This window comes from Pipistrellus kuhlii, unplaced genomic scaffold (assembly GCF_014108245.1).
Source record: "Pipistrellus kuhlii isolate mPipKuh1 unplaced genomic scaffold, mPipKuh1.p scaffold_m20_p_9, whole genome shotgun sequence".
Lineage (NCBI taxonomy): Eukaryota > Metazoa > Chordata > Mammalia > Chiroptera > Vespertilionidae > Pipistrellus > Pipistrellus kuhlii.
Window position 1 is genome coordinate 33,993,271 of NW_023425595.1, and position 27,354 is coordinate 34,020,624.

Here is a 27,354-nt window from a genome sequence, read left to right on the forward strand (position 1 = left end):
TAGCAGATGACGCTGCTGCTTTGGAAAGACCTGAAAGTGGGGAAATCAAACTAAATAGAAGTATACACTTATTTATTCATGTGCGTTATTTAGCAAGTATTTACTAACATCTACTATTGGCACTATTATGCATTGGTACTACAATGATAAAAACATATGCAAACAAGATTCCTGCCCTCGTGGCCCTTATATTCATTCTCATGGCAGAGACACAAATAAATATAAAAATAATAAAGTAGTTAATGATTGTAATTGTTAGGCAGAGAGTAAAGGGTGTTATAATGGGATATAGTAGAAAGAGGAGTAAAACCTAAATAAAATAAAATAATTCAATATCCTATATAATAAAGGGGTAATATGCAAATCAGCCAAATGGTGGATTGACTGATTGCTATGATACACACTGACCACCAGGGGGAAGAAGCTTAACATAAGAGCTTCTCCCTGGTGGTCAGTGCACTCCCACAAGGGGAATGCCACTTGGCCAGAAGCCCTGATCTGGGCTCATGGCTAGCAAGCACAGTGACAGTGGCAGGAGCCTCTCCCACCTCCTCAGCAGTTGGACATCCTCCGAGGACTCCTGGACTGTAAGAGGGCACAGGCTCGGCTGAGGAACACCACCACCACCCCCCCCACAGTGCAAATAATTTCGTGCACTGGGCCTCCAGTTTACCTAATAAGAAGAATGGCTTACAAAGTTGATTATTTAACACTTTTTTCAAGAATGTTTAGAGTTAAATTATGAATATTTTTATTATATTTAACACATTTTCATTGCAATGAAAATGGAGCTTGAGAGTTAGATGAAGAGAGGTGACTGTGGGAACTTGAACGTTTACAACTTAATGCTGGACAGGCATTGGCAAAGATGTGGAGAAATTGAACTCTCATTCATTGCTTTGGGCAATGAAAAATGGTGTGCTCATTTTAAAAAAGAGTATGGCAATGCTACAAAAAAATTAAATCTAAAGGTATCCTGCAGTTCCACTGCCAGGTATCTACACACGAATTAAAACTGTATGTCCATACAAAACTTGTACACAAATGTTCACAGAAGCATTATTCATAATAGCTAAAAAGTGGAAACAACCCAAAAGTCCATAATTTGATGAATGGATATACTGCAGTGGCTTACCCACACAGTGGAATATTATTCAGTCAAAAAAGAATGAAGTACTGATTTACATGCTACAACATGGATGAACTTGAAATATGAGAAATGAAAGGAGCCAAAAATAAAAGGCCTCGTATTATTTGATTCCAGAATAGGCAAATCTGTAGAGACAGGAAGTAGATTAGTGCTTATCAAGGTCTGGGAGTGATGAAAAGTTTCTAAAATTGGATACTGGTGGTGGTTACACAAATAAAAGACACTAAATTATACACTTTAAAAGGTTAAATTTTATGATGTGTGATTTATATCTCAATAACAAAAAAATTAATGCCTTTTATGTTAAAACAGTTGCAGCTTTGATGACAGTCATTATGTTACTTTTCTTTGCTTGAAAAGTGGTTTTATATTCTCTTGAGTATTTTTATATGAGATGCTTTTAATTAATCAAGATGATACTAGTAACTTGACCATTCAGGTAATGAAGAAATGTGATTACATTTTTCTTAACAGTTGCCTGAAATTGTTACAATAAACTGCCTCTTTACCAGCTAATTGGCCAATTATAGTTTTATATGTGCACTAAATTTGTGCACTCAGGGGGAGGGGGTCCTTTAGCCTGGCCTGCACCCTCTTGCAGTCTGGGAGCCCCATGATTGATTGCCCCGCAGAGGGAGGCTCTGCCCACCAGGCAGGCAGGTAGATGAGCCATTAGGAGCCAGCAGTCTAGGATTATGAATGGGATGTCCTGCTGATTTAGGCCCGATCCCCCGGGATGTGGCCTAAACCAACAGTTGGATATCCCCATGGGGTCCCAGATTGGAGAGGGTGCAGGCTGGGCTGAGGGGACTCCTCCTCCGAATTTCATGCACTGGGCCTCTAGTAGAAAATAAGATCTTAGTACAAATTTCTCTTGTCACTATTTGTAAGCTGTGTACTTTTGAGAAACATTTTAAGTCCTCTGACTCTTTAATTCCTCTGAGCTAGTTTCCTCATCTAGCTAATGAGAATAATGATATCTCATTTCTTTCCTAAGCCTTGCTTTTACTATCACTTGCCCTGAGGGCTGTGATATTAAGAGGGATTAGCTGGAGGCAGAAAAGAAAAGAGTAATATCCTGTTTCCCCGAAAATAAGACAGTGTCTTATATTAATTTTTTCTCCCAAAGTTGTGCTAGGTCTTATTTTCAGGTGATGTCTTATCTTTCCATGCGCTAGGTCTTATTTTCGGAGGATGTCTTATTTTCGGGGAAACACGGTAGCTAGAGTGGTAGTTGGAAAGGAGAAATGTTTTCTGACTAGACCATGGGCTCTGTTAGGACAGGGACTGTATTCTTCCCCATTACCCTCTCCTCCTAACATGTTACCTGGCACTTAGTAGGCTGTCAAAGGAATGATAGATTGTTATTGCACAATGGGATTGTACATTGTCTGCTATACTTTATTTGTAGATAAACTGAAAGTCAACTTGGATTCAGAACAAGAAGTAAAAGAAGAAAAAGTAGTGGAACAACCTCTACTGTCTGTCACTGAACCAAAGCTGGCAGCCCCTGCAGGTCTGAAGAAATCCAGCAAAAAAGCAGAGCCTGTTAAGATGCAGCAGAAAGAGAAAAAAAAGTAGGAAAATATTGTCACTTTTGGGGAAAGTGTGTTTTTTCTGGGGTTGACAAGGTCTGTCTGGGCTTATTGACAGCAGGCAGTTTTCAGTTGAGCACTAAATCCTATTTAATGCCGTCAGGATATAGCTAATAACCAAAGTGAGGGGGGAAGTTCAATATCTTATCTATCGAAGTAGACCTAGAATCTGCATTTTAGATCATTTAAAACCCAAAGTGTATTTTTTGGACTCCATTGGCCTAAATCAATTGTTTTTTCTCCTTTATTTTGAATTTATGGACATGGCATAAGTGTGCCTGATGGTGTGTCTGTTTTTCACTTCAAATTGCAAATGAAAGGTTACCCTTTCCAGTCAAATTTAAGAGAAAAAGTTCTTTGTTTTCTTTTTATATCAATGAGTTTATTTTTCAAGTGGTAAAATGTAATTAGAAAAGAAAATAAAAGCACACAAGCTGTTAAAAATGGATCCAGGAATTTGAGACACTACCTCATAGTTGGTAGGAATTAGTCTGTTGAAATTCTAAAGGACACTGTCAGCACTGATAGGCCCAGAAATACTTGACTTTTGTGGCAAGGTTGGGGACACTCTAATAGAAACATCAACAAAATGCTGAAGTTTCAGGGTCAAGGCTCTGTCCAATTGGCCTCACCTCCGGATTAAAATGTCTCGGCATGGGTACATTTGTTCTCGATGGTTATTGACAGGATTGCATTCCGTATTTCAGCACTAAATATAATGTTAACTGTATATTTTTAATAGGTGCCCTTTATTAAATGGAAGACATTCTGTTCCTAGTTTGCTGGGAGGTTTTATTATGAATGGGTGTTGACAGATGGTTTTTCTGCATTTATTGAAATGATCATACAGTGTTTCTGTTAATGTAGTGTATTACATTGATTGGTTTTCAAATGTTAAACCAACCTTGCATTCTTGGGATAAATCCCAACTTGGTCATGGTCTACTAGTCTTTTTACATATTGCTGGATTCTACTTAATATTATAAGGATTTTTTGTCCCTACATTTATAAGGATCTTTTCTAGTAACATTAATCACATTTTAGTATTAGTGTTATGCTGACTTCTTAAAATTAGTTGGGAGGAGTCAGTATTCCTCTGTTTTATATTTGTATATGATATGTATTTCTCTCTTCAAAGTTTGATAAAATTCACAAGTGAATCTGGGCCTGGAGTTTTCTTTTTGGGAATTTTTTTTAAGAAATGAATTTTATTTCTTTAAATAGAGCTCTTCAAATTTTTTTGCTCTTTTTGAATCAGTTTGGTTGTGTTTTTAAAGGAATTTATTTCGTCTAAGTTGTTGAGCTTATTGGGTTAAAGTTGTTCATAATATATCCTTATTCTTTGAGTATCTGTAGTTACTACTACAGATTCCTTCATTCTTTATAGTTTTTGTCTTTTTTTTTTATCAGTCTTGTAAAAGGCTTTTTAATTTTATAAATCTTTCCCCCCAAAATAATGACTTTTATATGTGTTAACTTTCTTTACTTAATTGATTTCTGCTCTTACGTTTATTATTTCCTTCTATTTATTTTGGGTTTAATTTGTCTTTTTTGTATCTTAAGATAGAAAAATAAGTTGATACTTAAAGTTACATAAGAAGTAAAATAGTTGTAGATAAAAATTATGTCTCTAACACACAGTGGGCTCTTGAATGAATGAGTAATGTGACGGAGTATCCAGAGGAACTAAATAATGTCAGGATAGGATGGAGTATAAGTTTTTTATTGTTATTAGAATCACCTTGAGCTTTTATGCTTTTGCTCATATTGGGTTTTTTTTTTCTCTATAAAATATGTTCCCCTTTTCTATCTGATGAACTTATACTTTTAAAGTTTTCAAGTAAGACTCATGTCCCATAACATTTTTCTGGAAAAATGATCACATTGTATTACAGTAGTGTTTATATCAGTCTTTCCAGTTAAGGCTCCTTTGAGAACAATATTTTCTTGATCTTTATAGCCTCATTGTTTAGCAAAGTGCCTCATTTATGTAGGTAGTAGCTGCTTATTAAATGCTTGTTGAATTATTGAAAGGCCAATAGGGGCAGTAAGAATTTAGGAAGATGCTCAATAATCTGGTAGTAGTTTCCAGTGGTCTTTAGAGAGCTAAAGAAATTTTTTATTCTGGTCATCCCATGAAGTAACCTAGTTGCGGTCAGTTAGCCTTAAAAATAATTCTTACTGACTTTTCTGTCCTCTGGAATTAAGACCATGAGTTATGAAGCAAGACCCATAGTAGCATATGAATACTTTTAATTTTATTCCTGTGTAACATGCTTAAATTTTTCCTGGATGGCCACAGGGGGAAGCGAGTGGAGTTCTCTGATGATGAGACAAAAGAAACTGTAAACATGAAGAAAAAGAGGAGAAGACTTAAACTTCCTGAGTCTGATAGCAGTGAAGATGAAGGTGGGTATTGCTATTAATTTTTGGCTAGTAGAATTATCTGTCAGTTCAGCCTGTTATAACAAAAATACCGTAGGGTGGGTGGCTTACACAATGGAAATTTATTCCTCACAGTTTTGTAGGCTGAGAAGTCCAAAATGAGGATACTGGCTCATTCAGTTCCTAATGAGAGAGCTCTTCCCGGTTTGCAGAAGAACACCTTTTTTGCTCTGTCCTTACATGGCAGGAAGAGAAGTTCTCTTATGTCTCTAGTAAAGGCACTAATCTCATTCATTCGGCCCCATTCGCTTGATTCAGTTACTTCCCAAAATCCTATTAAGGATTGGGGCTTCAACATAGGAATTTGGGGGAAACGTAAACATTTAGGCTATAGAAGGGGTGAGTTCGTATTATGATGCTCAAGGAGCTAAAAGGTAATTTAGTATGGGTCACAACTACTCTAGTAATCCTAGCATTCAGACACACATTTCTGTTTAAAATCTACTTTAGCCTTTTTACCATTTTCTTATAATTTGCCGAAATAACAGATACAAAGGAAAAGAAAATAAGGACTATTAACATATATCATCAAAGACCTTTTCTTTTTATTTATTTTTAAATTTAAATTTTTTTTTTTAACTGCAGTTTACATTTAGTATTATTCTGTATTAGTTTTAGATGTGCAGCATAGTGGTTAGGTTACAATATATTATACTTTACAGAGTGGTCCCCTGATATTTCAAGTACCCACTTGGAACTGTGCATAGTTATTACAATAATGCTATGTTCTCTGTGCTGTACTTATATCTCCAGGACATTTTTGTAACTACCAATTTGTAATTACGAATCCTTCACCTTTTCACCCAGCCCCACAAACACCACTGCCGCCACCACCCTGTACTGTCCCCCCATCTGTTTGTTTTCTGTATCTGTGAGTCTGTTTCTATTTTGTTTGTCCATTTATTTTGCCCTATAGATTCCACATATAAGTGAAATCATATAGTACTTGTCTTTCTCTGACTTATTTCACTTAGCATAATACCTTCCAGGTCCATCCGTGCTATTGCAAATGGTAGAATTTTATTCTTTTTTTGGCCAAATAATATTCCATTGTATATATGTACCAATGCTTTTTTTTATCCACTCATCTGTTGATGAGCACATATCTTTGCTATCTATATATATAAAAGGCTAATATGATAAGTGTCTGTCCTGGTAATGACATCACATAGCAATGCCTGGCTTCCTTTCCCTAGTGACGACTAGCCTCCTTGCAATTTCTTCAGCCCAGGAACACAACTTGTTTTATAGCCAGGTGGAAACATTTTACACTGTAACCAAATGTCTGTGAAGCGTTTTCCTGTGCCTCATCTCATTTGATCCTCACAGAAGTCCTGGAGTGGATAGATAGGAGACTCGGTGGAATCCTATTTTCTTTTCATGAGCTGGAAAATGGAGATTTAGAAAGCTTAGAAATTTGACCCTACTGAAAAGAAATGGTGGACCTTGAAAATAACTTAAGGTCTTCTCACTGCGCAGAATATAGTCAAATACTGCTGCAGTTAAATATTTTATCCTTTGTTCTCCCTGCATGATCTACCCATTTTTTAAATTGAATTGTTTGGGGTTTTTGGGGGGTGTTGTATGAGTCCCTCTGGCCTCTAGTGTTATATTTTGAGAAATCAGTGGATAGACTTATGGGAGCTCACTTGTAGTTAATTAACTATCTTTCTCTTGCAGTTTATAATACTTCTCTTTGTCTTTAACCTTTGCCATTTTAATTATGAAGTGTCTTAATGTGGATGGGACTCTTTGGTTCTTTTTGTTTGAGATTCTCTGGACTTCCTGACATGTGTGCCTTTTTTTTTTCCATCAAGTTAGGAACATAGTTTTCAGTTATTATTTCTTCAAATAGGTTCTCAATTCCTTTGTCTCTTTTCCTCCATTTTCCCTATGATGCAGATGATATAATGCTTGATGTTGTCCCATAGGCCCCTTAAACTCATTTTTTTCTTTTTGCTGTTCTGAATGTGTGTCTTCTGTTACGTTGTTTTTCAAATGGCCGATTTGACTCACTACTACATCTAATCTGCTGCTCATTCCTTCTAGTGTAGTATTCATTTCAGTTATTGTATTATTCATTTTTGACTGGCTCCTTTTTATGGTTTCTATATCATTTGTTTAAGCTTACTACCTCTTTATTACAGTTTTCACTGAGTTCCTCCCTTCATTCCCTAAGATCCTTGAGCATCCTAGCCTCACTGATACATCTGAGTACACTCGTGTTTCTGCATCTGAACATTGCTGACTAGTCACGGGTTAACTTGTGTTTCCTTCCCAAATTGCATTGACTGGTCACAGATAACTCGTGTCTACACTTACATTAATTTAAGATCTGAAAGCAATGTAGAGTTTTAAAAGAGAGATCTAGACTTTTTTCTTATCTTTGTTTAGGCTCAGATTATAAGAGGTGTGAGATATGAGCCACTTCATCACTTGGCACTTTTTTGGCCGTTCCTCGTTTTCCTCTTCATTATGTGTCCCTAGTTTTCCTCTTCATTTTTCTCAACTCATGAGTCAGTATTTCAAGAGATGTGACAAGCAATACATCTAATTCTTTCCATCCATCTTTTATTATGGCAAAAGTTTTTAAAAAGACATGTCACAACAGAGAAGAACTTTTGAACAAATTATGTACAGACACTATTTGATTGGTCGAGTGACTTTGGTAGTCAGTTGGAAGACAGTAGTATTTTGTTGGAAGATAGTAATGAGCCTGACATTAGACCATCACAAAGGTAAAAGAGAAATGTGATAATATCTGACAGTGAAAGTGATTCTGAAGAAGTATGGACAGAAAAAGACATTTACCAGCTTTGGAAGTTTATATAAGTATTTCAGGCATAACTGTTCAATTTGAAGATCCACGAAGTATAAGTGTAGTAACCAATTTATTTTTTATAAGTTTTTCCATCTTCTTCTCAAACCAATTTCATCATCAAATGGAAATATACCACAAAACCTCTGCTAAAACTTCACCATGGATGGACATTACTTATATGGATATAAACAAGTTTCTTGGTTTAATGTTTTTGATGGGACTAATGAAGAAGCCAGAATAGAAAGATCCTTTACTTGAATCAACCATATTTCCTAAACCCATCAGGGGTTTGAGTATATACTTACACTCTTTCATCTGAACGACAATTCACAAATGGCATGTAACAGACCATCTTTACGAAGTTAGACCTTTTTTGAAATTTATATCTTACATATGCCAAAACAGCAGTTATCACTCATTGAAGCATTAACTCTATGGAGAGGACTCTGGTGCAGGTCAGTGTTGGACACTGCCTGTGACTGGCACTGGGCTACCTGTTAGAGCTACAGAGTGATCCACAGTTGGTGGCCACCTCTGCTGGGCCAAGGTGCATGTGGGAAGGGCCACGCTTCATACTGAGGCCTGCATTCATCAGTACCCAGCCTGGGGTAGGTCATCAAAAGGCTCAAGGTACTCCTGGGTCCGGCTCCACCTGCTGGCTGTCTATCAGGTTTAGGTACTAAAAGAGCCCTTAGTGATACATGAATTACTTAAAGCAGGTTCTCAATGAGTCACACCAGCTAGGGGCATGGTGTTCACACCAGGATGATAAACATTCAAACTTGGCATCAGTGGGTCTGAGGCCACTCAGCAAAAGTCTCAGGGTACATCAAGACCATCTGAAGATCTTTTCTTTTCCAAAAAATAAACCGGAGATGTTCCATTCATGTGAATCTTTAAAAACAGGTTATATTGTAGCCATCAAGGTGTTGGTGACGTTCCACACCATATAAGTAAAACCATGCTAAAATGAAGAATTTATAGTGTCATCATTGAAAGAGAATGATGTCATGGGCCCATCCAGTTTTAAGATATAGACACTTTTGTAAGATAATGGCGAGATTCTCACCTAGAAAATTAATATAAATTGAATTAATTTATTCCAGACCCCAAATGATTGTTTTAATCTTCTATATACAGTACTAAGGGCCAAGTGCATAAATTATGCACCTTGAAAGGAACTGTGGGCTGCAAGCTGTGGTGGGCCCAGGGGCAGGTCTTGGCCCATCCTCCATGCCCCCACCTGGCCCCTCCCACCGCAGGCCCCTGTCTACTGGCAGCCCTGCTCCTCCCATCGCCCCTCACTGCCCCCCTCTGCCAGCCTGGTTGCCCCTCACTGCCCCCCTCTGCTGGCCTGGTCGCCCTACGCAGCCTGCTGTTCCGTTTATTTGGTGGCCCCTCACTGTCCTCCCCCCTCCCCGCCCTGTGCCGGCCTGGTCACTCCACACAGCTTGCTGTTCGGTCGTTGCGTGAGGGCATCCTGACCAATTTGCACATTACCCTTTTATTAGTATAGATTCTCCATGAATTCTTGCCATAATGGGTATAAAACATTTGAGGTAATGGGAGGGAAGAGGAATACTAGTCCAAAGGAATTCAGTATCATGTAAAGGTACATTTAGACAAAAACAAATTGATGCTACGAGATATTAAAGAAAAATGAGTGGGGAAATAAAAAAAGAAACCTGCTATGCTGTTGAAGGACAAAACTAAACTTGTTAGATTCTACTTTTAGAAACTATAAGAACTGAAATGATAACATAAATTCTCCAAAAGGGGATATTAGCTCAAGCATGCCTCCTGTTCTTGAGTGGGGGGAAAAAGTATATATTGATGACAGTAATGTAAAAGAAAGGAATAGATCTAAGAAACTGTACAAAAGGTTGAATCTGGCTATGATAGGAGGTACATCTTTTGACACTTCCATGGGTTTAGATCTTCCCAGTTGTGCTTACATGTTCAAGTTTATGGAACAGTGAGAGGTACAGTGCGTAACAGAGCCATGGTTTTTTAATGAATCCTTGGAATGGGTAGGGAGAATGCATTATGGGCATCCCAGAGGGGTTTGCTGTATACTTATTCTGTGGCATTTATCAAAACGCTTTGACTATGACTACTTAAAGGAAAACTCCCAAGTGTGTTGATGAAATAGCAATCAAGGAGCATTCTGACTAGTTAAGAATTGAGAAAATAGAGGCGACTCTCTGCAGACACATGGGAAAATAATTAGGAAGGAACTTAGGGATACATATTAATTGGAACAGTCTTCCCTGTTTTCAAATAGGAAAAGAACTTGGGGAAGATTCTGTAAAAGTCTTTGAAGCCATGAGCCTAATGTATATTAGAAAGGGAAACTAGATACTCTAGTATTATTAGTAAAGGAGTCAGCCTCTAAGTCAAGGAATTACTGTGGTTGGTTGAGCACTCATTACATACTTTTGAAATAATCTCTGTGATTCTGTCCTTAGCCCACAACAATTATACCCATGGGTGATATGGAATATGAGTGGGGTTATTTGGTTTGGAGATGAGTGAGAAGAAATGTGATAGAAATGGACAACCTATAGTAACAGATGAAAAGCAGAGGCTCTCGGATTTTTACTCTGGCAAAAATGATGTTTGGCATCTGAATAAATTTATAAACCATGGCCATTTTACTTCTAAATTTCTTTGTCTCAAAGCCAGTGGGATTTTATTTTAAACCTTTCCACAGTCTCTAACCTATTCTTGTTGTATTATATTTCTGTTACCCTGAATATGTGCCGTTTAGATGCTGTTCTAAGCTCACAGTTAGCACATAAGCAGCAGGAGTGGACTTCCTGGGGACTTTGGAGTCAGACAGTCTGCGTTTAAATCTTACCTCACCACTTACTGTGTGACCCTTTAGACAGATTATCAACTTCAATTCCTTGTTTTCTCATCTCTAAAATGGAGATATTGTTAGAAACCGTGTAGGCTTTTTATGAACATCAAATAAAATAATGTGTCGAAAGTACCAGGAGAGCCTGACAGGTGGGGCAGTTGAAGGATGACTCAGGAACAGATCTTCTGGCCGATTCCCTGTCAGGGCTCATGCCTGGGTTGTGGGACTCTATTCCCAGTAGGGAGCGGGCAGGAGGAAGCTGATCAATGATGTTTCTATCTCTCTTCCTTTCTAAAAAAATCAAAAAACATACTAAAATAAAAAAAGAAAGGATAAAAATAATGCCAGGAGAGTGCTTGACACAGACTGTTTTCTTCTTATCCCCCCACTTTTCCTGTTGATTAGTAATTAACAATAGTAATAAGTAATATATTCATCCTCCTTCTCTGAGGAAGTTCCCACCTCCATATCCTTAAGAAGCTCTTCCTTTCTTCTCTCCCTGGCAGTCGGCACTTTTCGCAGTTACTCTCTTCTTAAAGTAAGAGAAGGCTGAATACAGAAAGGAGTAACATTAAGAACTACGGTGCTAGGAAATAGTTTTAACCAATATGTTTGTCTTTGCTAAACATTTTCAGTCCTTCGAGATTGCTTATGGAGAATGTTAAGCAAATGACCCCCTTTGGAAGGTTAAGATGGGTAGAAAAAAAAATTTCCTAGGAAGCTATGATTTCTGGGAATTCTAATTACCAGTCACTGCCAGAAAATTCTGATCAAAGTGGTTACTTTGCTGGATCCCTAAAATTCATTTTATTACAGTCTTGTTCTGTTCTCAGCAAAGGGTGCTTTCTTTTGTTGAGAGCAGTCTAAGTGATGTTTCACTACTTGTGTGCTTTTTATCCGAAAAATTGCAAATTTGTTAGTTATACAGGGTGGGGCAAAAGTAGGTTTACAATTGTTTATATAGAAAATAATACAATAATTAATGAATAATACAAGAATAAACTCGGCCTGGCCAAACTAGCTAGGGCATGTTGGTTTTTTTGTTGTTTTGTTTTGTTTTAATGTCTTTGAATGAAACCTCAGTTTAAAACAAATAATAATTACTTTGTGGGGTTATTATAAGAATGAATGATTGTAAAGTCCAGAAAATTTTAGTTGTTTTTCCCTGTCATTTCTTCCTGAAAATATTTTCATTAAAAATGTTTTTAAAGTTAATACCTATTTACAATTTCAAAAATCAGATCAAATGGAAATTTTATAATATACAGTAACCTCTCCTATCTGACTCTTCAACTGGTTGGTGCTTCTTTTGTCAACCTTCTGTCAGCCATTTCCTTCTGTCTTCCAGGGATTTGTTGAAATTTCGTACTCATTAAGAGCAGTTGGCTCCTCTTTTGTTCTCTTCCTTGGCATGAGGTGGGGCATTTATATCTTCATTCCTTTATCATTACAATGTTTTTCTCTGGGGTGAGTGGAGAATCTTCCTTGACAGAGAAGCCCCCCATCTCAGATTTATTTCAGAAAATGATTTTCTTTATTTAAAAATAAGGTATGGTTGCTGTGTGTTCAGTGCCAGTGAAGTCATGGTACCTATGCCTCTGGAGCTTAGATTCCGGAGGCGGGGATCTGGATTAACAGTTTCATACATTGCAGTGAAAAGGGGTCTTAGAAGGTGCCACCAGCATTAAGTGCTTTCCTTGCTTAAGTCAGGTAGGTAACCGAACTGTAAACAGAGTAAGTACTCCCGAGTTTATTACTGTGAGTACTCAGAATCCCTTTTCTTTGGCTCCCTTACTGCATAAACTTTTCTCCTGCTACGGTAACACATTGGGACAGTTTTCTTAATAGTTACAGGTCAGAAAAATTGGTGCTCTGTCCTGTGGTTTAACTTTCTTTTTGCTGGTTTGAGCACCCCTCAGGTTCTTGCCTCCCAGAGCGGGGATAATTGCTGGACCACTTTCTTTTTATGTGTCTCTCTTGTGTCCCAGAGCCTATAAAGTTTGGGGGCCCATTTCATACTTGAAGTGTATATTTATTGTTTTGTTCCGGCTCTCGTTCTGCTTCATCTCTTTAGGTCATTTGGCCTTAGACCCTCCACTGTCATAATTTTTAACACTGACCTAATCAGATGGGAGGATTTCAGATCCAAGACTTGTGCTAAGAATTTGGATACAGCCAGGCCATTCAGGGAACAGGTGTGGCTAAGCAGCTACCCAGGCCCTTGACCAGCAGTTTCTTTGTGGTGATTAAGCAATAGGTCAGCTGAGGATTTTCACTTCCCCTCTCATGGGCCTTCTACTAAGACCACTGTTTGGAAAGGATGGGATCCTCCTGGTGGCGCTCTCTTCTCGGTGATATCACTTCTTTAGCAAGATTTCTTTCAGAAAAGTGTTCTTAGATTATAGCAAAACAGGCCTCGACAGTGGGGCCATCGCTAGAAATAGTTCCCATACAGCAGGAGTGGGGCACTCCTCCCCCCACACCCCCAAGGGACCCGTTGGATATTTGTAACATAATTTGTGGGCCATATAAAATTATCAACTTAAAAATCAGCCTGCTATCTTGGGTCAAACATTAAATTAACTCACCCCTATTACCTTGGCAGGGCCAGACCAATGATTTTGCAGGCCTGATAGAGCCTGTGGGTCAGGTGTTCCCCATGCCTGCCTTACAGCATAATAAACAGGTCTTAGTTGTTAGAGCTCCAATTGTGATCATTTCAAAGGGGCCCCAAGTTTATGCTTTTAACATCAGCTGGAAAGTTTGTCTTAACATCTCATGTGATTGCAAAGAATCCTCAGACCACGGTCACAAAGACTCTGTCATGGGACAGATGGTATAATCTGAGATTAACTCCATTTTCTTGATCTTAAGAGAAAATGTCTGGTTCTGAATGGTAAGGCAGCATGGGATAGTTGGAGTAAGGTTGAGAAATTAGATGGACTTACTTTAAAACCTGCCTCAGTTGCAAGTTCTGTGACCTTGTCTAACCTCTCTGAACCTCTGTTTACTCAATTCTAATGTGTGAATAATATTTGTCTCTTAGGATTGTTGTGAGGATAAAGTGAAACAATTTATGTGATATCCATGACTCAGTAGGTGATCAGTGGATATTTATAAAACAACTTCATACATGACATATTTGTAAAATAAGATTTAGCTAAGATCATCTCTAAGGTACATTCTACCTCTAATAATTGATTGTCTAATTTTCTTTGTATAAAATTATGTATATTTTAAAGATATATTTGTGTAGAGAGATATTAACTACAGAGTCCTTGGTTGTCATGAATTACTGCCTGCAAAATGTCCTTTGCTGGATCTGGAAACTGAGCCAGTGGAGAAGACGATGTACCAGATAGTGCCTGTAGTTCTCTTATCTAAGCTGTTTCATAATTTCAGTTGTACCAGATTCTCCTGGGATTTATGAAGCTGAGTCACCATCCCCACCTCCTTCTGCGTCTCCACCTCCTGAACCAGCGACGAAGACTGAGCCAGAGCCTCCTTCTGTCAAGGTACAACTTTACTGGGATGGCTGCCTTTCCGTGTGCTCTTTTTCACCCAAGGACCTAAATCTGTTCTCTGCTGTATACTTCACAAATGCCAGTAGATGGCTCTTGTCTCATTCTCTCCTATAAGTGGTAAGAAGACACGGTTGACATTCCCTGTCTTCTCACTTGACGTGAGATTTCAGCTGTAGGTCAAAGTTTTCCCTGATCTCCAGCATCAGGGCTGCTGTGCTACCCAACTCCCTTTGGAATTGTGCAAAATGAGGTCTTGCCTGCATCAGAGCAGTGAGCACAAACAGCTTATGCATGTTGGTTACTCTTCTGGAAAAGGGCTGGATGAGGAAAGCTGGCAACAAATGGGGAAATGCAGTTTTGAGTGATCTCTAGCTGCACCTTGTCTATAGCCGTTAGTGTAAATAATGAAGAGTTGAAAAGAAAGGTGCTGACAAGTTTCTTTTTCCGTTATGTCTGTCATTTTTCCTGAATTCATTGTATTAAAGACTGTCATTTAAATTTTGCATTGATTTCTTCATTAGCTGAAGAGCATATGGGATTAAAGACCTATGGAGATAAAGTAAAATACCAGTTTGAGACTAAATTAGATGGGCCTATCTTGCAGTGTCAAGGCTGAAATAGCCAGTATCTATAGCAGGGGCAGATATCATGGAAACCTCCGGTCTGTTTAGGGGCCTTCCCTGTGTGCTCCCATAACCCCTCCCTCGGCTCTCCAGTAGCGGCCTGTCTTCTCCATTAAGGTTCTTGTCCTATTGGTCTTTTTAACCCATGGTGCCCGCACTGCTCAACAAAGTATGTTGCTGAATGAACACAGATGTTTGCTCAGTATGTTACTTTTCTTCTCATAAACAGTGAAACATCAGGCTGGCACATGCAATGACCATAACTTGTCTGTGTGGTAGGGCTGGTCCTCTAAAAGGAAATGTATTGAATTCCTCGTTCAGCTTACCATCATGGAGTATTGGAGATTGCTTGTTATAAATTAAACTTCTATTTTTCTTTGTAGTTTTATTGGTCACCTTAATGTTATCTCTGGTCTTTCAGAGCTTAAGTGGAGAAAACAAAAGAAAACGAAAGCGGGTGCTGAAATCTAAAACCTTTGTGGATGAGGATGGCTGCATAGGTAAGAAAAATTTGGGATTCCAAATTCAGAGATAGTTATTACCTCAGAGGCACCATGGTCCTTTATAGGGCAGCGTGCATGTGACCCCCCCATCCCCCCAACCCCCGGCGGTGCTTGGCTGCCTGTCTTGGCGTACACTTGAATAGATGGTAGGGGACCACTACAACTACAGGTAAACACCTGCTCTTGTCTGGACCACGCACTATAGAAATAAGCTTTGAGATCCTGGATGAAAGTTGTCACCTCTGGTGGGGAATTTGACCTATGGAATGGAGCTAAATTTCCTTATTTTGCCTACATGTGGGTTGTTGTGAAGATTCAGGTGAGGTAATATATCTAAAAACACTTTCAAGATGGAAATTACAATACCAGCTTAAGATGCTATCATTGACCCAAAACCAAAATATTGGGTTTTTTTTTTTTTAGAATGGTCGTTTTATACATTTGAACAGTGGAAAAGGAGCTCCTACAGATGATTAGACTGAGGAGAGATTCATGAGTCTTTGGTATTTTGTTCCATTTGTTCTTCATAGAGGTTTGACTCTTCCAAATCACTTCTTTAATATTTCCTATTTGTAAGCCATGTTAGGTAAATGGATGTGCTTTTTATGGAGGCCTAGAGGGGAACAGAATTTAGGCTTTGGAACAACCTACGTATCCATTGACAGATGAATGAATGAAGAAGTTGGTGTGTGTGTACAGAATATTATTCAGCCAGATGAAGCCCTAGCTTGTTTGGCTCAGTGGGTAGAGTGTCAGCCTGCGGACTGAACAGTCAAAGGCACATGCCCGGGTTTGTGGGCTTAGTCCCCAGTTCAGGGCCTGTAGGAGGGAGCCGAGCAATGATTCATCTTTGGTGTTTCTGTCTCTCTCTCCCTCTGCCTTCCTCTCTGAAATCAAAATGTATATAAATGAAGATATCTTGCCATGTGTGACAACATGGGTAGACCTTGAGGGTCAAACCATAAATCAGACAGAGAAAGACAAATACTGTGTGATCTCTTTTACATGTGGAACCTAAAAAAGCAACTCATAGACAAAGCAGTCAGATTTGTGGTTACCAGAGGCAGGGGGATAGGAAAAAGTTGGTTAAAAGGTACAAACTTCTACTTACAAGGTAAGTGAGTACTAGGGATGTATGTACAGCATGATGATATTGTTAACACTGCTCCACGATGTATATGGAAGTAAAGAATGTATCTGAAGTTTTCACGAAGAAAAAGCTTTTGCTTTCTCTTTTTACTTATATAATAGACGTTACCTACTAACTAAACCTACAGCAGTTATCATTTCACAATATACAGTGGTGTACTGCAATTTTAAGAAAAGAATTCAGGCTTTGAGTCATTGGCTTATTCTTCGGCCACGTTTTAGCTTGTTGTGCCTTTTCCACAAACGAACCGTACTTCCGTGGGGCGTTCAGGCTTGGCCTGATGGGGTGCTCAGGTCCTAGCACTGTGTGTCTGTGTTTAAACCTGTTGTTAATTGGATTAGCCATAATCGTTGTTTCTTCTCTCCTGTGGCACCTGCCGCAGCTTGGTTCTCCTAGAGAAGTATTTTTTCCCTTTTCTTGTCGAAATTTTTGTCTCAAGAATATTGACTGAAGAGTCAGTTTTCCCAGGCATTGTGGTGGTTAAAACTAGTGAAGACATAAATTGTGAACCTGGTCCCATTATTTCCCACCTCCCATTCCTTTGAAAAGGAATTTTAATTGTAGCATGTGATTGGGGAATAAAATTCCTTACATGTGGAAATTCTGTCTGCAGTGCCAGGTTTATTGCGAGCCTATGAATTCTGAACTTTGAGTAGTAGTCTTTTTTGTTTTGAGGTTTGACAGTTGGTAGTAATATATGTATTTTCTGTTAAATTTCTTACTCTTTCTTTTAACTATAAGAGGACAAAAGCTCCAGTGCTAGTTTCTTTCTCCTCCTACTCCAAAATAAAAGTGTCACATAAATCTTTGTGAGCGTTCATTGGGAATTTGTGGCTTTACGTTTGGCCAGGTGTGGGATATGGACCTTTTTGCAGTTCCATCTTCAGACAGGACTTTAAGAGCCTTGGATGCAACAGTGAAAACTATGCTCACATAGCAGTTTGGTGTGTGTGTGTGTGTGTTTTTTTTTAAGCTTTTTAGTCCAAGTTCAACCTAATGAATCTTGGCTTCCATTACTGACAAAGGAGCTCAGCTTTCCTCTCTCTGCTCAGACTGTTCCAGATGTATCGGCACAGTGGCTGCCCTGTCCTGTGCTGGACCAGAGCTGGTCTCTGGGTTTACTGCAGGGACTGATAAGTTTGTGGTGGACTTCTGGACAAGGTGAATTTCTAAAGCAAAACAGTTGGTTGAAGAGGATTCTGATGTTTTACCCATGCAAAATGGGCCTTTTTATCTTTTTCAAACCGGGACTTTTAAAATGGTATCTGAGAAAAGTGGCCTGTTATTCAGCTAAAATAAAGATCCTATATTTTTAACTTAAAATCCCTTTTGGCCTGTAGTTTGAAGGAGCTACAGCTTTTAGTATAGAAAATGTTCCTTTTAGCTCGTAAGGTATACTTAGTGAGCTGCCCTGACTGGTTTTTAACCCCAACCCTGAGCAATCTCTTGTGCAAATTTGGCAATGAGACAACCAGTGGTTTCATTAGTAAGTAATGAAATAATGAGCTAATTGATGCTGGAGTTTAATATTATAGACATGCTGCCATTTGAATACAGAATGTAGCTTATGAAGGAGCAATTAGTAAGTTGTTTCTTTTCTCTGTATAGATGCTCTTCAGACTTTGAGATACTGAGTAAATTACAGTTCTTAATTTTGTTCCAGTAATCTAGTTACATAATGCTTTTGAAGTTGTGTACAAGATGGGGATGGTCTTATGGGATTGTAACTGCTGAACTAATAGGTATATCAAGGAAATTCCCTAAGTATTTTAGAGCAACGTTTCTCAAACTTTGAGTAGATGCATGACTTGAAACCTTGCTAATGAGCTCATGGGAGTTTTAATGCCCTCTCGTCTGTGGAACAAAGTTGAGTAGGAAGCCTTTGAGAACACTTAATACATATTTAACGCTTATCAGTGTTTTAGCCTCTAAGTTGGCAGGAGTCAGCAAAGTAAATTCTGGGCTCTTGAGAGTAATGACACATCCTAGCAGCTCTTGGGGAGGGGACTGTTAATTATGCAACCTTAATGACATCAGAGGGAATGAAGCGAAGGAGTAGCCAGTTGACCGCCAGCATAGCCCATTGCGAGGGAGAAAGTAGAAGGATGCTTGCCAAAGATTACTACGTGCATCTGTGTGTTCTGTGAGGCAGTGTAATTCCCACTTGATGGAAGGCAAGGGAAGCGACTCTCACAACGAGGTCCCAGACCTACTGGATGTGAACTCTGGACATGGAGTCCCGCAGCCTGTGTTCTAATGAGTCCTCCAGGTGATTCTGATGCACGGCAAAGTTTGAAATTGTATAAATGGCAGACCAGGAATTAGAACACAGATATACTGATTCCAGTGCTTCTGCCTATAGAACCATTTGACTAATATATTTTATTAGAAATGGTCAGTAATTATGAGCTTAAAACTATGCTTGTTCTTAAATGGGAAAAAAATACCTTTCACTTTAATCATCTGAGTTTTTATTATGTATATTGGGTGATTCTATTCAGCTAAGATGTTTTTCTACCATCATTTGCTGCAACCAGGAAGCCTGAGGGAGAAGTTAGATGACATTGGTTATACAGCTGCTTCAGCTCTCTCAGTCACAGGAAGGTGGCAGTTCCGTTTCTTGTATTGGCACATGCATTGCAATAATATCAGTTCTGTGACATGGTCTGTGCCCTTTGGAGCTTTCTCATAATGTCTGTTCACTAGTATAATGCTTTTCATTAGGCATGTTTCAGTGAGTTTTATTGGCTGATATGGAGTAAGAGAATTAGTAACTATGCTTCTCATTGTATTATGATCATTCCTTGAAATTATCAAGTTTGTCATCTGATAGAATTTGCTTGGGACAGTTCTCTTTATGACATAAACTTAGACCACGTAAATCTTGGGTTAATTAACATTCATTCAAAACCAAGAACTGAACAATTGAGTATCTAATGTCCAATTCTCTATACTTAGGATGTGCAGAGAGTGAGTGACATCAGGATAGAGCTAGTCAGAGAGTCCATGGCGGGGAGCCTGGCTAGACAGGATCAAAACTGCCAATAGAGCAGAGATTAAGACCAGGAAAATGATCAGTGGAAATAGGCAGGCACTACTAGAGCTCAGGAAATTAACTAGCATAGAGCAAGATCCCAAAGCAGGATTAGGGCAGTCAAATGATAAAGGCCTGGGACAGCCCCGCCTGGCTCAGTGGTTGAAAAAGGCCTATGAACCAGGAGGTCGCCATTTGATTCATGGTCGGGGCACTTGCCTGGGTTGTCGGCTTGATCCCCAGAGGGGGATGTGCAGGAGGCAGCCAATCAATGATTCTCTTTCATTGATGTTTCTCTCTCTCCCTTCCTCACTAAAATCAATAAAAATATATTTAAAATAAAGGTATGGGACATAGCAGTGAGGGAATAAGGGTGAGTGTTGATTCTGAACCCCAACTAGAGGCTGTGATCTCAAGATGCCACATACTTCCTACCTGAGGCTGGATCTGATCTGCCAGGGGGAGAAAACGTTGGTAGTCGATGAGCACACCTTCCTTATCGGAGTGTCCGAGGGGATCTGGGAGGACAAGACTTCTCATTCTTTTGATGGAATAGCATTCTAAATGACTCAGCCACTCATGTTCCATTTTTCCCCTTATTCTACCAGTGACTGAGAAAGTCTACGAGAGTGAATCCTGCACAGATAGTGAAGAGGAACTTAAGATGAAGACATCTTCTACACACAGACCCCCAGCAGTGACTGTGAAAAAAGAACCCAAAGAGGAACGAAAGGGCCCCAAGAAAGGGACTGCTGCTCTGGGCAAAGCCAATAGACAAGTGTCCATCACTGGCTTCTTCCAGAGGAAATGAGCTGCCGTCTCTGGAGGGCAGCGATGGGGAGTGGTCAGGGAGAAGACCAAGACATACAGACTCTCACTTACTGTGTAAGTTCACCCAGCGCCTCACCTCTGTCAGAAGACTGTTCTTCCATCTTGAAGGGTTTGTACTGCTGGCTTTTAACCAAAAAGAAATCACCTGGAAGCAAGAGGCAAACGAATATTTAAAAAACTGTTACCTTCTAATGACATTTTTAAAGCACAATCTTTGACCCGTCCAGGAGAAGATTTTCTCAACAACAAAAAATTAGAACAGGTTTCAGAATTATTATTACTGAAGCCGTTTAGTGGCTAATCCATTGCACCCTACCTACCTTGTGCCCTGATGCACTTATGGCTCAGGGAGTCTTCTTCTGTGTTCCTTTGTATTCCATGGACTTGTGTGGGTATTTTCTTATCCCTCAATTTTACTGGATGTGTTTACCACTCCCCTTATCATCCCTTCCCCACTAACACAGTTCTGTGTGAAGCCATGTTCTGTAAGTCTTTTAAGTTTGAGTTGGACTGAGGCTGCAACAGAAACCTCTCTGTAATCCTCTCCTCCCTTATAAAGTGCACGGACACCTGGCTACCTACCAGCGCATTGCTGGGATCTACCCCTTTCACAAAAGCTCTCTAGACCTTCATTTGAAATTAGTGGTTGGGCAAAGCCTCAGGCGGAGCGCAAATAGAAGTGTAATGATGTATTCAACTCCACCAGAATCACTGAGGGTCAGCACTGACGGCCTTAGGCTTAGAGGATGGCTCATGCTGCTCACACAGGGCGCGCTTTACACCGTTATTGTGATTTTTGTCTCCTTCCCTCTCTCCTTTCCCCCTGTTAGTACCTGAAAGTGAAACCCATACAATGAAATGAAGGCGAAAAGGAGAATCTTTTCCTACACGCAGTATGTAACAGTTAATAAAATTTCTTCTTGAGGAAACTGTAAGAAGGTCATGAGGAAGAGAGAAAAGCACACGTTTACTATGCAGATGTTGCTCCTCTGTATTTTTAACCCTCCCATTTGCCTAAAAGTCCAGGCTCCCCAAAAAGAGATGGAGAGACGGAGTTGTTAGGACTAAACTGCTATTAAATAAAATATTGTCATTTGTTACTTAAGGAAAGTCATCTATTGCAGTGATAACTTTTAACAACTTCCATTCTGGCTGCACAGTGAGCTCAATGGATGGAGGGGGTGTGGCAGTGGCTGCAGTGGGCTCTGGGGATGGAAGCACAGGCTTGACTGTTGGTATGACTCTACGAACAGACAAGGGATGTCTGACTTCTTTCCATCTTATCCTGGTGTATGTCCTAAGTCAGTGGTCGGCAAACTCAGTCAACAGAGCCAAGTATCAGCAGTACGACGATTGAAATTTCTTTTGAGAGCCAAATTTTTTAAACTTAAATTTCTTCTAATACCACTTCTTCAAAATAGACTCACCCAGGCCGTGGTATTCTGTGGAAGAACCATACTCAAGGGGCCAAAGAGCCACATGTGGCTTGCAAGCCACAGTTTGCCGACCACAGTCCTACGTGATAGTCAGCCATCTACCGTTCAAAGCCAGTACTGTGACGGACCTGGGGTGAAAAGCAGTCTCTTGAGCAGCAGTCACGGAGGGCTCTCCAGCCAGGCACCATGGACTTGATTAAGCCCAGCGGTTTGGGGGGTGAGTCCTGGCATTACATCTAGGTCTTGTAAAGGCAGAGGCTTTGTGTAGCAAGCCGAGTACAGGATGACATATTCCAATCTCGTCTTTTTTAAATCTGGAAGGATGGAGAAAAAGATGGAAAGCCTGAACTTAAAAAACTTAAAAAAGCCTGGACCTTTACAAAACATTTCTGGAGAGGGATCCCTTTTAAATGGTTATTTTTGTCATTGCCTCTGGTCATTTTTCTAAATTGAAGTAAAAAAAAAAAATCAACTCAGTCTCTTTTTTAAAAAATTGTTATGCTGAGGTCTCCAGTAAGCTAAATTTAGAATTGGAAACCTTCGGTGCTGGTTGAAAGGAAAATGCAGATTCTGTGATAGTGATCCTGTGATTACTATGCCCAGTAATGCTGCCTAAACTCCTAGCTGTCTGCAAGATTTAGTAAGCGGTGGCTTTTTTTTTCTTTACACAAAACTCTACCATATTATCCCATGAGTTCAATAAATTTGAGAAGTTGTTTTGAAATAGTTCAAACTGAAGGTCTGATGAGTCTGTTATTTGACAGGATGGCAACAGCGTGAGCGTTATTTAAACTGAACAGGAACAAGGCTGTTTTTTAGTTTATGTTGTTAAAATTGCATACCCATAGTCTGAGATGGACAAGTTATTTGCTGCCTTCATCATTTTTTCAGCCCTGTGGGAAATCTTAGTTCCAGCCAAACTCATTTTTTTTTAGTTCATTTAGAAGAAAATTTAATCCTGATCTTGCACATTGTGTTAGTTTGGCTTCCTCACTTGCTAGCTGTGTGACCTTGGGCAAATTCCTAAGCCTCAGGTTCTTTACCAAAAAAGCTAAAAAGACTTCCCATGAATTGTCAAGACTGAAGTAATGGACAGCAGAAATTTAGTGTACAATGGCAGCACATAGGTGCTCTACAAATGTTGGCTTCCTTCCTGATGTCATAAATGATGCACTTAGCTCCTAACTCTGAAATGTTATCAAGGATATGACCCATATGTTACAAAGTCATCATTCTGGCTATAAACGTAGTCAAAGGGGGAAGACAATGGTCTGTTTTTATCGGGTCTAGTAATAATTAATGTCGTTTTTAAACATTTGTTTAAAATCTTGCTTGGCGTTGACTTGTATTGACATAACCTTCAAACATGTGGTATCTACAGAACGTGTGAAGTGCAATTAATAAGTTTTGCTTGAAAAAGTTTGTGTTTGGTTTGGTTTTTGTTGCAAAACTAGGGCTAAGAAGATGGCGGATGAAGAGCATATTCGGCACTGCATACTTTACGAGTTCCAATTAGGAAGAAAAGCAAGTGAGGCTGCAAAAAACATCTGTAGTGCTCTTGGTCAAGATGCAGTTAGCGCCAGAAAATGCCAGCGTTGGTTTGAGAAATTTTGCGAGGGAAATTTTTCGTTAGATGACAAGAGTGGTCGAGACCGTGTGTCCAATTTTGATCAAGAAGCTCTTCAAGCTCTTTTGGTGCAAAATCCTCAAATTACCCAACAAGAGCTTGTGACAACTTAAAATTGTGCACAAAAATAATTTCCAATCAATTGCGTGCACTTGGCAAAGTCCAAAAGTTTGGAAAATGGGTTCCTCATGAGTTGACTGACAACAACCGTAATCAAAGAGTCACAATTTGCAGTTCGCTCCTCTCTCGTCAAAACAGTTTGCCGTTTTTAGAGCAAATTGTTACTGGAGATGAAGAATGGGTGCTGTATGTTAATTTGAAAAGGCGGCCTCAATGGTTGGACAAAAATGAGGCTCCGCAGCCCACGCCAAAACCTGACTTGCATGCGAAAAAAGTGATGTTGTGTGTTTGGTGGAATTTTAAAGGAATTCTTCATTATGAACTTTTACCATCTAACCAAACCATTACAAGTGCAGTGTATAGTGCCCAATTGGAAAGGTTAGCCCAAGCTTTAAGAGAAAAAGAACCCGCGCTGATTAATCGGAAGGGCGTAATTCTTCACCACGATAACGCATGACCGCATACTGCAAGAATCACTGCTGAAAAACTGTGCCAGTTGGAATGGGAAGTTCTCCCTCAACCTGCATATTCTCCTGATATTGCCCCTTCCGATTACCATTTGTTTCGTTCTTTGCAAAACTTTCTTCTTGGAAAAAAATTTAATAATGAAGAATGCCTCAAAAATGCATTGACCGAATTTTTTGCATCAAAATCACAAGAATTTTACAACAGAGGGATTAAAATGCTTCCTGAGCGTTGGGCACAAGTAGTAGAAAACAACGGCAACTATATTGTTGATTAAATTTTGTTGTATTGTTTAAATAAATTCGATTTTAAAAAAAAGTATTAGAAAACGACATTAATTATTACTAGACCTAATAGGTTTCAGAGAGATTGGATATTTTCCAGTTGAAAGTGAGATTTATAGATAGTGGGTATTTACTTTTCATTAAAACATTTATTGTGTGTCTACTCTGTGTCAGGCCTCTGACCTGGCTACTAGCGGATATAATAGGATCCTAGATTTTTCCCTGTCCTCATGTTCCTAGTGGAAAAGACAAGCCAGTAAAATAGAAGAATGTGGTGAGTGCAGCAACAAGCACACACGATCCTCTGAGAGCTCATAGGAGAGGTGTGGAGGAAGTCCTCCTAGGGGAGAGAAGCCAAGCGGTGTTTTGGAAGATGAGAAGGATTTTACCAAGCAAAGGACCTAAAGGAGTTCTCAGGCAGAGGAGCATGGCTTTGGGGGGAAATGGTCTGTTGAATTTAGGAACAGGGAGAAAACCGATTGAGAAATGAAGTTGGGGTTCCTGCTAAGGAGTCTGGATTTCATTTGAAGAACATGAGGTCCAAGTGAAGAATTTTAAGAAGAGGAGTAACAAGTTGATTCTCATTTAAGAGTGACAACTGGGACAGTTACGGGGTGATGGTGGCATAGGAGGACACTTGCTCCCTCACGAGTTCCTGAAATGTACACCTATGTAGAGGGCAGTTCTTCCTGAGAGGCAACTGAAGGCTGACTGAACACCTTCTGCACAACAGATGAATTAAGAGACTGAGTAGAGGAGGCTGGGTAACCACTAGAGCTCTAGAGCAGTGTTTCCCAAACTTAGGACATATGAAAATTATAGAAGGGGTACACATAACACCGAAAACAGAATTAGGCGCAGCTAAGCACGGTGCAGTGCATATACCCACCAAACTCTTCCTGTACTCCTGGGGGTACGTGTACCATACTTTGGGAAACTGCTCTAGAGGATTGGAGGAGCTGGTGAGCGCCATTGTTGACATCCTCCTCCACCTTGGTAAGAGTGAGCAGGAACTCTATCCAGGTGCTCTGGCATACCTGCAAGATAGCTGTAGCACGTTCCCAACCACACTGCCCAGAATTCATTTGGCCCAGGGAGCAAGCAGGATCAACCAGGTGTCACCACATAGCACCTGGCCTTCCTGCCTGGAGTTGCTCCAACTGGGCAAGCCAACGCCCAGACAGCCAGACATAGTAAGCATCTGCCTGGCTGCAACCAGCCTGCCATAACTACCTGGCACACAGTCCATACAGATGTTGCTTCTACACAAGATCACTTTCTTCACAACAGAGAGTCACCTTATAGAGAAGACTGAGAAGATGCAGTTTTCCAGGATCCGGAAATTTTCCACTACCCGAAGTGCTGGTGAGCATCATTGCTTGCTTCCTCTCTACTTCCATAGAGTGAGCAGTAGCTCTCTCTAGGTACAATAGCCCTGTAAGACTGCCACAGTGCATTCCCAGCCACATTGTCCAAACATGTTTTGTCTCTGAACAAAGGGATCAAGCAGGACCAATAGAGACATTACATGTACCACCTGGAGCCACTCCAGCCCAATAGGCTGGTGCACCAGTAGCAAAGGCCCCCTCTTGGCTCCAACCGCCTTTCTACTGACATATACAGAGATCACTTCTATACAAGGCCAGCTTTTCAAGACTGGGAAAGTTATTTTGCTTGAGTGATAGAAATAAACATAGGATGTCAAACAAAATGAGAAGATAGACTAGTTCTCAAGTGAAAAAGTAAAAAAATCCCCAGGGCAAGATGGGTGGAGGCAGGGAAACCCTAATGAAATGGAAATAATTTGCCTGACAATGACTTAAAGGAAATGATTATGAGAATGCTCACCAAACTTGAGAGTGGAATAAAGGAATTTAGAGAGAGCAATGGAGTTAACACAATAAAGAACTAAGCAGACCTAAAGAATGCAGTAATTGAAATGAAAAATAACTAGAAGGAATCAAAAGCAGATTAGCTATGATAATACAGATAAAAGGATAAGTGACCTGGAATACAGACTAATGGAAATCAACTAAATCAGCAAAATAGAAGTACTTTTTTCTTTCCCAAAAATGAGGATAATTTAAGGAAGCTCTGTGATAACATCAAGCACACAAACACTTGCATTTATATGGATCTCAGAAAGAGAAGGAAGAAAAAGAAGCAGGAAATTAATTTGAAGAAAAAATGGCTGAAAACTTTTCTAACCTGAGGAAGAAAACAGACATCCAGGTCCAAAGCATGGAGAGTTCCAAGTAGATGAATCCAAAGATTATACCAGGACATATTGTAGTAAAAGTTAAAGATAGACAATTTCTGGTGAAGTTGGTAGAGTAAGTAAATGCTGTGTTATCTTCCAATAACTACATCAAAATTACAACTAAATTATAGAGCACCATTGAGAACTACCTAAATACTAGCTGAACAGAATTTCTGTAACAAAGGATATAAGGAAGAGGCCATGTAAAGGCTAGTAGGAGGGGCAGAGACATGAAATAGGCAAGTCCTATACCTATAGTGTGGTGGTAAGAAGCAGGAGATATATCTCAGCTGTGGAGATCCCCCCAGAGGAGCAAGGCTTCTCTTCCCAGATCTCCCTAACCACAACTCTATGTCAGGAAGAGAAGTCCCCACAAAAATGGCTGTAAAAATCAGCAATGATTGTGGCTGAGTGAGATAGAGAGCTGCTGGAGACCAAGCTGTAACAAGAGACAACGAAGAGGATCTCATAATGATAAAGAGATCAATAAGAGGATATAACTTGTAAACATTTATGCACACAATATAGGAGCACCTAAATATATAAAGCATATACTGACAGACATAAAGGAAGGGGTTGACAATAATAGGGGACTTTAGCACCCCATCGACATCAATGGATAG

General features: G+C 39.7%; 1 protein-coding gene across 5 annotated transcripts in view; it reads left to right on the forward strand.

The window, feature by feature from the left end:
* Positions 1–20,782, forward strand: part of POLD3 (DNA polymerase delta 3, accessory subunit) — a 46,853-nt gene extending 26,071 nt beyond the window's left edge. For 4 of the 5 annotated variants that reach the window (XM_036427150.2, XM_036427152.2, XM_036427155.2 and 1 more), the window contains 5 exons: positions 2,562–2,727; positions 5,048–5,154; positions 14,277–14,389; positions 15,443–15,521; positions 20,317–20,782. In XM_036427150.2, the coding sequence (XP_036283043.1) occupies positions 2,562–2,727; positions 5,048–5,154; positions 14,277–14,389; positions 15,443–15,521; positions 20,317–20,519 (668 nt within the window). In that variant the 3' untranslated portion in view covers positions 20,520–20,782. The remainder of the gene's footprint in view (positions 1–2,561; positions 2,728–5,047; positions 5,155–14,276; positions 14,390–15,442; positions 15,522–20,316) is intronic. The other variant, XM_036427153.2, reaches the window with a different exon arrangement.
* The last annotated feature ends 6,572 nt before the right edge of the window (positions 20,783–27,354 follow it).